The sequence below is a fragment of the Pseudophryne corroboree genome, chromosome 12 (genome assembly GCF_028390025.1).
Source record: "Pseudophryne corroboree isolate aPseCor3 chromosome 12, aPseCor3.hap2, whole genome shotgun sequence".
NCBI classification, from domain to species: domain Eukaryota; kingdom Metazoa; phylum Chordata; class Amphibia; order Anura; family Myobatrachidae; genus Pseudophryne; species Pseudophryne corroboree.
In genome coordinates, this window is record NC_086455.1 from 24284752 (window position 1) to 24297694 (window position 12943).

The following is a 12943-nucleotide window of genomic DNA, read 5'->3' on the forward strand; positions in this document are numbered from 1 at the left end:
TTTCTACTTTTGCTCTATGTTGGGTGACCCATTGAGAAATTGGCCTGTAGTTGAGTAGGTCAGACAAGCCTTCAGTCACATGACCGCATCCCCTCAAGTCATGTCACCGCTTCATTTGGATTCACTCACAGTTCATAAATTTACTGCACGTGTCGGACTTCAAAAATGTGATTAATGTTAGCAGTAGACTGGCTGCAGGTAATAGTGGGTAGGCCCCAAGCAGTGGTGGTGAAGTAGAAAAAAAATGTCTTAAAAAAGGTACTGTGTGGGCGCTCCTTCAGCGCGAGCGTGCCAAAAAATGGGTGTGGCCAAATGCCACATGGGGCGTGGTCAATTAAAATGGGGGCGTGATACACATATGGGGGCCAGACACACATATGACCCCAATAGTGCCAGATACCCATGCCCCCCCACATTGCCAGATACGCCCCCACCGTACCAGATGCACAAATGCCCTTAGTAGTGCCATATATGCCTCCACAGTGCCAGATATGCCCCAGCAGTGCAACTCACCGTTGTTGCTGCTGCCTGGGGCTGGCACGGTCTTCTGCTGCTGAGGAGAGGAGAGCGCAGCACGGGCTCCTAATACCCTCAGTCCGGTCTCCACATCGTCCTCCTACAGCGGCATCATCCTGTATATTAAACTGGCGCCGGTCCGTGAGCCAATCAGGGCTCGCAGTCTGGCAGCGGTGGCTCCATGAACCGGCGTTTCAGTGCGGGCAGGCAGGATAGCCTGAGGTGCACCGTGCGGGAGAGCAGAAGCGCATGCTGAGCTCTCAAACACCCGGTGTCTGCAAGGTGGCGGCCCGGCGGTACGCCATATTGGCTGGGAATTTCTTACAGGGACGCTGTACCGGGTGTGGTTCATAAGGTTGACATGCATTGGGTCGACCACTGAAGGTCGACATGGTCATTAGGTCGATATGTACAAAGTCTACATTTAAAAAGGTCGACATGAGTTTTGACTATTTTTGATGCAAAAAAAAAGAATATTTGTGAAAAACTCATGTTGACCTTTTTGCATGTCCACCTTCAGTGGTCGACCTAATGCTTGCCGACCTAACGACCGCCATCCAGCTGTACCACTCCGTACCGCTACACTTGCAGCACTGGCCCCAAGTGAATCTCCCAGCTACAGATTCTGCACAATGGTCCCTACCTATTAAATCCCAAATATGACCAAAAGACCCCAAAAAGGTGGTTGCCGGCGGGAAATACCAAAATAAAATATGGCGTAAAGGAAGTGGTACTTGGGCCAGATAAAGCTTTAATAAAAATAAAAATAAAAAGTTCTATAATCGTCCGCCCTTTAACTTTTTAAAATGTTGTTAAATCGGTAAACATCTTGCTGTACAAACACATTAATGTTTGATAACATTACGGCGCGGGTGGCCAGACTTTTGGACTGATCTTTTGCCATATATAACAGTATGTTATGTAGCACTTATTCGGTCAACTAGGCAAGAAAAAATTAAAACCATTCCAGTATAAAAGCTTAAACCCATTTAATTAAAAGAAAAAAAAAAAAATCAGAAGCCTCATTTGTTTCATCTAGGTAACCCTGACTTCAATACAGTTAAATTTAAGTAATATAGAAACATACATAGGGCGGGATTCAATTCTTTTCACCCCTTTCCACACCCGTTCTGTTTCTGCCCTCAGGGACGTGGTATCATTATTTCAGCTCGCTACCCCCGAAGTAGGGAGGCATCCAACCCTTTACACAGCTAAACCTGATCACTATGTGCGCAATATGCGCAATAACGGAGATCATTTTAGAAAGGAAATTGGGCATGTTATATCATTTGAATCCCACCCATAGAATTTGACGGCAGATAAGAACCACTTGGTCCATCTAGTCTGCCCCTATTTTTTTTTTTATCCTTCGGTAAACTCAACCCTTTTTGAACCTTAATTCTTTGTAAGGATATTCATATGCCTATCCCAAGCATGTTTAAATTGATCTACAGTCTTAGCCTCTTCCACCTCTGATGGGAGGCTATTCCACTTACCCACTACCCTTTCTGTGAAGTAATTTTTCCTTAAATTTTCCCTGAACCGGCTTCCCTACAGTTTCAGTGTATGTCCTCGAGTTCTAATACTTCTCTTAATTTGAAGCATGTTTCCCTCCTGAACTTTGTTAAGACCCTTGGTATATTTGAAAGTTTCTATCATGTCCCCCCTTTCCCTTCTCTCCTCCAAACTATACATGTTAAGATCTTTTAGCCTTTCCGGGTAAGTTTTGTGATGTAGGCCATGCACCATTTTAGTTGCCCTTCTTTGTACACTCTCTAATGTATTTATATCCTTCTGGAGATATGGTCTCCAGAACTGGACACCGTATTCCAGATGGGGCCGTACCAATGACCTATACAGTGGCATTATTACTTCTTTTTTCCTGCTACCGATTCCTCTCCCTATGCAACCAAGCATCTGACTTGAATTTCTCATTGCTTTGTTGCATTGCTTCCCTGCCTTTAAGTCACTTGAAATAGTGACTCCTAAATCCCTTTCCTCCTCAGTAGTTTCCATTATAGTACCCTTGATACTATATTTAGCCTTTGAGTTTTTGAGACCCAAGTGCATGATTTTGCATTTTTTAGCATTAAACTGTAGTTGCCACATTCTTGACCATTTCTCAAGCCTACCTAGGTCATCAATCATTTGTTTTACCACTCCTGGTGTGTCTACCCTGTTGCATATCTTTGTATCATCTGCAAAAAGGCATACTTTCCCTTCAACATCATTTGCAATGTCACCAACAAAGCAGGCCCAACATGCTGTGCTTAAGGTTCCGGCCAGTACACAAAAGCAGAATAGGTAACAGGAAATTGAAGAGTGTAGATCAATAATGGACATTACAGACATGAAGCTGATGCATAATTATGCAACCTAAGCATAATGGTGCCAAGTGACAGATTAATTGCTGATATCTTGCATGCTCATTATTATTGAAAACGGAAAAAAAACATCAGTCCCAATCTTGTAGAAGTGCAAAGATGTGTCTACTCAAACAAGTCTGGCCGCAGTAGGTGTACAGGCCGGGTATGGGACTCAGGGTCGACACCCATTCGTTGACAGTGGGTAGATAGACACTAGAAATTGGCTGACAGGGCCAATAGGTCGACATGAGTTTGTTTTTGTTGGTGTCGTTTTCGCCGTCAAGTGACCGGGAACTTGAATTAGTAAACCGCGTCCCCTTGCATGGCTTGCGAAGGTTACCGTTTCCAATCGTAGTCCACATGGATCGTAAAGTATGAACGTCCAAAAAAACAAAACAAAAAACGTGAAAAACTCATGTCGACCTTTTTTCATGTTGACCTAATGGCCGTGTCGACCTATTTCTAGTGTCGACCTAGAGTCCGGATACCGTACAGGCCGACCAGCGAGCAGTAGTGATCATCTGAACTGGCCACTATACACTAGTTAAAACAGCAACTAACCGTTTGACCACCTCTGTATTATAGGGTCTGAAGCAAACTATGACCCAGATTTATCAAGCCTTGGAGAGTGATAAGTAGCACGGTGATAAAGTACCAGCCAATCAGCTCCTGTCATTTTTCGAACACAGCAGTTAGGAGCTGATTGGCTGGTACTTCATCACCGTGCTATTTATTACTCTATAAGGCTTGATAAATAGGGGCCTTAGCTTCTAGAAGCCACCCGTACTCATTTGAGAAAGTTGACCGACACTGTAAGACAGTGTTGTGAGGACAGGGGAGGCAGAGTCTCACCTGTCATACTCAAGAGTTTTGACTATAAAGAATCAGCATACAAAGATGATATATAGAAGTTTAAATAACTTTGTATTATTTATAGAATCTTTATATTTTTCTAATAAATTTTTATAGTCAAAACATTCATCAAATAATGTGTGTACAGATGTGGTTCCGATACTAGCCATTGCCTCCCCAGCCACTGACCTCACGTCACTACTGTAAGGTACTGTACTAGTCACCGTGGACTACCCATTTATTCAAGTGAACACAAGATTTTGGCCGTTGTTTTGGATAATTGGGAAGAAATATCGAAGGTGCAAAAAAGCTTTACACAGGAGATACACCTGCGAGACAAGGCCTGCGATGCAACCAGCGATTCTTTTCATGGCGGCACAAGGAGTCTGCTGAACCTTAAAGTGCATATACATGAACAAAACAAGAAGTAAAAAAGGTGACACTACAAAAACATTGCAGAACATGGACAAGGTTTAAGAAAACTCAATATAAGCTGTAGGGCAGCAGCAGCCAAAGGTTTGGTAGTGGGTAGATGATGGTGTAAGGGAGGGAAGAGGGCTTTATTCGTGAAAGCTTACAATCTAAATACATTTCAACATTGCACACACAAGATTTCCTGTCCAGCAGAGAATTAAAGCACATCAATGTTCTAGATCAGTTCATGGACAAAACTTTTTAGTTCCCCCATCATGGTATAGGAATGTTTATATGTACATTTATGTGCGTCTCTGGGGGGGGTTTTATCCAATACATCCTCTTGGAAGTTTCATTTTAAGCTTTTATTGCCTTACCCACAATCTCCTTGATTCCATAAAGTGATCTAAAAACATTCAGACACCAAAGTAGAAAAGGGCAAGAGGATCGCACAAATAAATGACAACACTACTTTTCATCTAAAAATCCTTGTGAGCTTTGCACAACTGTTACGAGTCAAGCAATATATAGAAAACAATACAGAAAACTGGCACAAATACAGCGACACGCGTCTTTTTCCCTCACTCAATTCTAAGCAAAATGTTTAATTTGCCAAGTGAAAAGTGGCAGGGCTCCAGGAATCCGAGGCAGAGGGTCGGGGTACAACTTTACACCTCCAACAAACACAGTATATAGTAAACACAACAGAATTTATTTAAAAAAAAGAAAAAAGAAAAAAAAAAAAAGACCACCCATGTATCATACAGTCCTATCTGACAACACATACACACAACTACAAAGAATAAGATCCTTCATTGTACAAATAATTCTTCCTACGCAAAAAGTCCACTATTTCAATACAGGCAGAAGATTGTATAAGAGCTGCATTGTAAAGAGTCTCTGAACTCTTCCCAGAGGGAATAAAAAAAAAAAAAATTTTTTTTTTTTTTTTTTAAACCCACACAACACACTTACTTGCATTCTCCAGGAACAGTACATCCACCGTGGATTAAGTCACATCCCTGTTTGCATATAGCTGGGGAAAAACAAAAAAAACAAAGCTTTTAAACTACAATTTCTTTCATTCATCGGAAGGAAAATTTTAATAACAAAAACTTCAAATTGGTAAAATTTAAAAACACGTCATGGCCTAGACCTGAACTGTCCAGTTGGAGGTCAGTGGGTCACATGATCTTTGACCTAGGTAACAAACTTAACATAAACGCATCCTATAGTGCTGGGACTTCCCACTAGGCAGGTGCCTAGGGGCGCCACAAGCTGCAGGCAGCACAGCAGTCCCCTAGCATCTGAGCTTTAAAGTGACCCAATTCAGCTGCTGCTATTTGGACACAGAAGAATGACTGCATGCCCCATGATGCAGCAGGGTGAGTCTCAGGAGAGGGCACATGTTAACGCTCCCAGACTCTCCTCGGTACGGACCTAATCTTCCAGACTCCTGGACTGTACATGTGCTGCAAGAATTCTACGCCTGCAAAAGGCCAAAAATCAAGATCGCTAGAGGGAACAAAGTCCAGATCTTATAAATAAAAGACAGCTGGTGTTGCTTTCTTAGATACGAGATCAAATAATCTGTATGTTCACAAATTTTGTTACCTAATATAGATGTGTCCTCCTACATCTTGCCTCAATACGCCATGCAGCAGAAGGTGCCTTGCGCGAGTTAGCCGGCAGCTTCCGGGCAGCTGTGATTACGCCGGGTGTCTTTCATTGCTGAAACTGCATCAAATTTGCACACACAAGCAGCTTACGACGATATGCGGCATGCCTATATTGTGTGTGCAATGGGGGCTGTATCTGCATATGAGATACTACATTACAGTAACGCCCAAGAGAAACGCTGTAATCTAGCATTTCATATGCAGATACAGCCGCAGTCGCACACAAAATATAGGCATGCCGCGTATCATTTTAATCAGCAGAAGCTGCTTGTGCGTCCTATTCATATAGCAATGCGACTTAGACACATTTAAATGGAAAAAGACGCACATAAAGACGCTCCGTGCTACAGAGTCACGCCACGGCACAGCATAACTAGAAGGCCTGTTTAACATGACTGCTGCAGGATGTAGGACACATCTGTGCAGATTAGATGTCAACTATAACAGGTTGTCAACGTACCTTGTTTACATTCTTCCCCCATCCAGCCTTCCATGCAAGCTTTATTTCCATTATGGTCACAAGTATAATGACCAACAAAGTCATCCCTGGGACGGCAAAGCTTGTTGCACGTAACTCCATAGTAATTTGCGTCACACTTGACTCGAATTTTCACGTCAAAGTGGGCAACGTGGCCATGCAAGGCCAAGGGGGTCCATTGGTCTTCCGGGTTGATAACTCCAGTGTAGGGAACACGATCAATCAGAAGACTGTCATCTGGAAAGAGACACACAGATCAGTTGTGTAATAGGTGACATTCTTATTGTGCTATCTAAAATGGGACAAAGTGCCCAGTTCTAAGACGTAATTAAAGACGTAATTGTTTTCCATTTCACCAGAGCCATATCTTCGTCGCTATCACACAGCATTTAGCGCGGCTACTTAGGTCGAGAGCTCACATTTATGGACAGTAAAACCATTAACAAACGTAGAAGGGTTGTTAGTTCTATGAACAGAGCTCAATGCAAAGAAAAAAAAAACCTGACAGAAGTTAATGTTGTTAGAGGTACAGAATTAGGGGGCAGGTGGGGAGGAAACAGAAACCCCCACTAACTTAAAAGATGGAGCCCGTTTATTTCTAGTGTAGGGTTCAATTCAGAATGGAAAAAAAAAAGGAGCAAAATTAAAAAAAAAAGCAAAGGCATTTCCTATTCAACAATATGAACAGGATACAGACTGTACAGCTCATCCCTGCATTCTCAGACTGTTCCGTTTACCACAGCGGAACATGCATGAGGAAAACACAAATTCCCTTAATTTATTATTGTTCTTACAGAGTAGAACGTCACTATTTTAAAACCATCAGTCCGCAGAATGGAACAGCGGTGATGTCTTACTCTAAAACAGCTACTGCCAAAAGCAATCTATTAGCCCGCAGACCAAAAGACAAACAGATGTCAGGCCTCCATGTAAATTTAGGTTCTGCAGGACATGATTGCATTACCACTGCTGGCAGAGCTAGCTGCTGTAGTAAAATGCAGATAGAATGGCCGTTTTCCAAGGCAGGAGACCCAAATTCATATACAAGTTAAGGAAATATAGATTTATTTATTTTTACTTAATTTGTGAGCAACAGAAGCATAAATGAAATTATCAAAATCATTTAATCGAACCTTTTGGGACCTTCACATTATCAAACAGCACTCAAGAACAGCTCATTGGCAGGGCATATGAAAACTAGGCTTTGCCATGCTTACTACTGGCAGACATATAAGCAGTCTCCGTTCACTAGAACCTCAAAAAAGGAGTAAGGAGTCTATTTACTAAGCCTTGGGTGCAGGTAAAGAATCAGCTCCTAACTGTCATTTTTCAAACACAGCCTGTAACATGACAGTTAGGAGCTGATTGGCTGGTACTTTATCTCCGTCTACTTTATATCTGTCCAGGGCTTAGTAAATAGACCCCTTACTCCACTACGTACTGTATTTCTGCACATATGTAAAGAACTTTATATATTGGTGGTCATTCAGAGTTGTTCGCTCGCTAGCAAATTTAGCAGCCGTGCAAACGCTATGCCGCCTCCCACTGGGAGTGTATTTTAGCTTAGCAGAAGTGCGAACTAAAGGATCGCAGAGCGGCTACAACTTTTTTTGTGCAGTTTTAGAGTAGCTCAAAACCTACTCAGCGCTTGCGATCACTTCAGACCATTCAGTTCCTGATTTGACGTCACAAACACGCCCCGCATTCGCCCAGCCACGCCTGCGTTTTTCCTGGCCCGCCTGCATTTTTGTGAACACTCCCTGAAAACAGTCAGTTGACACCCAGGAACGCCCACTTCATGTCACTCTGCGGCTGCCAGTGCGACTGAAAAGCATCGCTAGACCCTGTGTAAAACTACATCATTCGTTGGAATAGTACGACGCGTGTGCGCATTGCACCGCATACGCAGAAGTGCCTTTTTTTGCCTCATCAAACGAATACAGCTAGCTAACAACTCGGAATGACCACCATTGTGCAGATCGAATATGATAATCGCTCTAAGGATCAGAGCGTTTATCAGAGTGCACCCTGTAAACCCAAACCTATTTTTACCTCAGCGTGCACTCTCTTCAGTGGGATCAGGCTGGGCATCTCAATTTAAGCAGCTCATAATGATGTATTATGTACACTGCTGTCTGTGGCATGGAAGTAAAGGGACAACTGGAGAATACTGTACGAGGCTGGGATGGGGGAAATCGGGAAATTCAACAAGATGGACACCTTTAATTCACAGAATACCTCAAAAAAAAATCATCAGGTTCTGTGAGTCGAGGATCTTTAAAATATGCAGTTTTTTCCCCCCAGAGTCCCCGACAGAATGCTGATCTTTAATCGGCAGAACAGGTAATTGATGCTCAGATGTTTGGTCTGCATACCAGTGTTGTCCAGTTTTACCATTTCACTTTAATACATAAATTTAATTGCATTTGCAAGCAGCTTAGTGGAAAAGCTACTGGGCAGTGCTGTGAGGGACCCCCCCCCCAAAAAAAATAAGCTGGAGTTGCCGATAGCAACCAGTTGATTTACTACATTTTATGACCTATTTGAACTCTAAAACCGTATCTGACTAGATGCTAAAAAAAAAAACCCCCACTACTTTTTGCACCATAGTCAATGTTCTACACCATGAAATATTTGGAGCACCATCTTTTCTCCTCTGCACCTTTGCAATGACGGCAACATTCAATCACTTTTTAGCCCAGGGAAATAAATGATGAAGGAAGTAGCGGTATTAAAAAAAGATTTTAACATTAAATATAGTCAGGTTGCTAAGGTTACTGAAATGAACATAACTGTTCTGTTTTTATTCCAGCGGATCTCTATTATGGTAACACAATCTGAAGGGAATTTAGAGGCGCGACAAACTGCAGTTTGCAGTGTTACCACAATCTTTCCCTTTCAGAACACCGATTATCTCTGTAAAGAAAACGCATCACTGCCAGCAGGAACCAAGACACCCGGCCGCAGCCTGCCAGCCAGAAAATACGCCAGGGGTCCTGGTCGGGTCGTTTTAGCACAAGATGCAAATATGAAACACTAAAAATTCCTGTTCACCAAACTGACCTGCTTCCATCTCTGCATCAGGCACAAATGCATCTAAACAACTATATAATGCCAATTATTTGGTCAATCATGCACATTACAATCTATTTTGCAGTGTCAGTAATTATCCCACCTGCTTCCATAGACTAGCAGTCCTGAAAACATGACCTGCTGGAGGTACTTGAGGGTTGGAGTCGAGAATGACGGCTGTAGATGGACATTTTATTACAACTGTTCTACAGGTAATGAAAAAATGAGGCAGATGTATGAAGCCTGGAGAAGTGATAAAGCAGTGATAAAGTGCAAGGTGATAATGGATCAGCCAATCAGCTGCAATATGTAAATTCACAGATAAAAGCTGATTGGCTGATGTGTTATCACCTTGCACTTATGACTGCTTTATAGGTAGTGGGGATCAGAATGGAATAATACGATAACTTGCTATGAGAAATGTGTTATATCAGCAAAGTTACCTGTAAAAAAGTTTTCATCCCGATCCAACCTACAGTATATATACCACTCAATCTACTTTTCCTTATTTTTTACCCAAATACAACCCAGAAATTGTCAGGCATTATCAAGGACTGATGTAGGTCAAGAACATATTTAAAAGCTTATCTAAAATGATTTAAAAAAAAATAATAATTATATATATATATATATATATATATATATATATATATATATATATATATATATATATATATATATATATATATATATATATATATATATTTTATATATATTGTTTGTCTAGCCACCAGGTACACACTGGGGGCTGAACTTACATTTCCTGGGCGGCTGCTCCTCTGTGCAGCCGCCGGATTGGGAGGGGTGGCCGGTGGGGGTGTACTGCTGGGCTGACCAATTGGCAGCGTGGCAGACACTCAGGGAAAATGCAGGTCCCTTGAGATTGACAGCTTCTAGAAGACGATGTTCTGGCAGCCAGTCACTCTGTGCTTAACCATGCCAGGCAAGTGTTTAAAGAATTCCAGAAAACATGACCTGTTGGGGGTGCTTCAAAACTGAAGTTGAGAACCACTGATCTAGAGGGAATCCGATTTTCACGAAGCACACAGACATACAAAACATTAATGCAGATGACAAAAATCTCAAGAAATAGTATAAAATTAATTTCAGGAAGACAGATCAAATCAAAACACAGACAGGTACGCTATTCTCACGGTCTACAACACACTGGCATGGTTACAGAAAGCAGGCAGGCTAGAACGGGAGGCAACCTCATTACAAACATGCACATGAACCATCTTATTCCGTCACTGAACAGATGGTAACCTCTTGGGAGGAGAAGGGGGTTGGGGGTGGGAGGGGCGCAGCCAACATCCAAAGGGACATTTCAATAGTTTGTGCCGCTGGGTGCAAATGACGTGGGCACCCATAATTTCTGAAAACAACCGAATTACGCAAGCATACTAAAGAAAGTTTTATAAATATAAACATGCAGCTATTAAATAAGGTGTTTATTACATACTTTGTTTATAAAATATTATCTATTCAGTGTCACAAGATGTGCTCAAACCAAGACAAACAAATAACACAACACAAGGCAATCAGAGGGATTGTTGTAAGCATTAAACACAATTGGTATAATCACAGTGGACCAATGAAGCATTGCCCATTTCAGAATTTTTTATTTATTTATTTATATTTGGGCTCTATTGTTAAGTTGTGTTAGGATTGAACTGCCTTAATTATGGAATCGAATAGCTGAATAAACCTCCTCAAACAGAATTAATCCATGCAAGAAAATACTATTGCTCAGAATCATCTAAAGTCTTTGCGATTTCCCTGCTGATTTCTAAATAACTGTATTTAAATGACGGTGACACAGCTTTTGCATTGTTGCAACCAAGTCATTAGTATGGTCCTCAGAGGTCTCGTTAGTCATGCCTGTACTGTAACGCTCAGGAGAGTTATACTTTATTGGGAACAGTCACATCAACATGTAGAGGATTGTAAAGATGCTGATCAATTCAGGCACACATCTAGTAAAATAATGGCACTTACCCACGTTGGTGTCATTATCCCAGTCCCAAGCCTCCAAAATTAACGTGAACGATCTCTGAAATGAAAGAAAGTAAAGATAATTAAAACAAAAATTTCTTAGATAACGCAAATAAATACATTGCAGGGACACACACTATGTCTGGATGACAGGAAACCGTCTCTGCCTTGGCGTACTACAGATTTGTCTTCACCGGTTGTCCGCACGCCATATAGCGTAAGACACCCAGCATGACCTAGACACTCTGAGTGGTATATTTACTAAAAGGTCGATTTTGTCGAATTAAAATCGATGCAAATTGATCTCGATCAATTTTGGGTTCTGAAACTCGCATTTGCTAACAGCTGATTATTTATATAAAGGTTTAAATATTACTACATGCGTGTTTTAGCCTTGGAAGTAAAACATCGATTTTAAATCAAAATGGACCTTTAGTAAATACACCCGAGTGTAGCAGCATACAGTATTTTCCATTACTTATTGTGTAATATTTGCATCGCACCAGAGACGCTAGCCTGCTACTATAACCGCACAAGGATTGGTATTACAAAGTCACAGACGAATCCCTATGGAACTTGCTGTAAGTAAAAGCAGCAGCTGCTTACAGTGGAGTCATTTTTACAGATTCAGTCGGACGCTGATGTACAAATGTTGCACAACAAATATATCAGCGTAAGATAGCAATATAGGTTTGGTCTCCTCTAGGTATTAGAATGATGTGAATAAAAAAAAACCCGCACATTTAAAGCACAGAAGACATGCGGCCAAATGGCCCAGAATCCGGTGCACCGAGAGGGGCTGCTTTGCACGGCTGAACCGCAAATATGGACACGTCCGTAGGAACCGGGGTTCAGTACTACAAGTCAAAAGGTAACCCACATGCACCAAACCTGCGCAAATCTAAGTTTTAAACTATAAAATTTGACAAAGCATAATTCCCATTTGCACAAATAGTTAGTGGGATGATTGGCAGCCTTGCACTTTAAAAAAAAAAAGGTTACAAGTGGAATAAAACAATATATAGCAGCACTTCTATCTCCCTGTAGATTGTAAGCTTGCGAGCAGGGCCTTCCTACCTCTACGTCTGAGATTACCCAGTTTTGTTTTAATCTTGGTTTCCATTTGTAAAGCGCAACGGGATTTGCTGCGCTATATAAGAAATTGTTAATAAATAAAACCGAATATTGGGGGTAATTCTGAGTTGATCGCAGCCTCAAGTTTGTTAGCAATTGGGCAAAACCATGTGCACTGCAGGGGAGGCAGATATAACATGTGCAGAGAGAGTTAGATTTGGGTGTGGTGTGTTCAATCTGCAATCTAATTTGCAGTGTAAAAATAAAGCAGCCTGTATTTACCCTGCACAGAAACAAAATAACCCACCCAAATCTAACTCTCTCTGCACATGTTACATCTGCCCCCCCTGCAGTGCACATGGTTTTGCCCAACGGTTAACAAAGTTCCTGCTGCGATCAACTCAGAATTACCCTCATTGTAATACAACTTGGAATGCCTCCTGTATATAGGATGTATTACCAGTCTCCCCAATTACACAGGGCTATGGAAATTACAG

General features: G+C 41.7%; 1 protein-coding gene across 2 annotated transcripts in view; it reads right to left on the reverse strand.

The window, feature by feature from the left end:
• JAG2 (jagged canonical Notch ligand 2) overlaps nt 1-12943 on the reverse strand; it is a 144643-nt gene that overhangs the window by 89221 nt on the left and 42479 nt on the right. For both annotated transcript variants that reach the window (XM_063947209.1, XM_063947208.1), the window contains exons 3-5: nt 11376-11430; nt 6288-6542; nt 5124-5184 (exon numbers count right to left, since the gene is read on the reverse strand). In XM_063947209.1, the coding sequence (XP_063803279.1) occupies nt 5124-5184; nt 6288-6542; nt 11376-11430 (371 nt within the window). The remainder of the gene's footprint in view (nt 1-5123; nt 5185-6287; nt 6543-11375; nt 11431-12943) is intronic.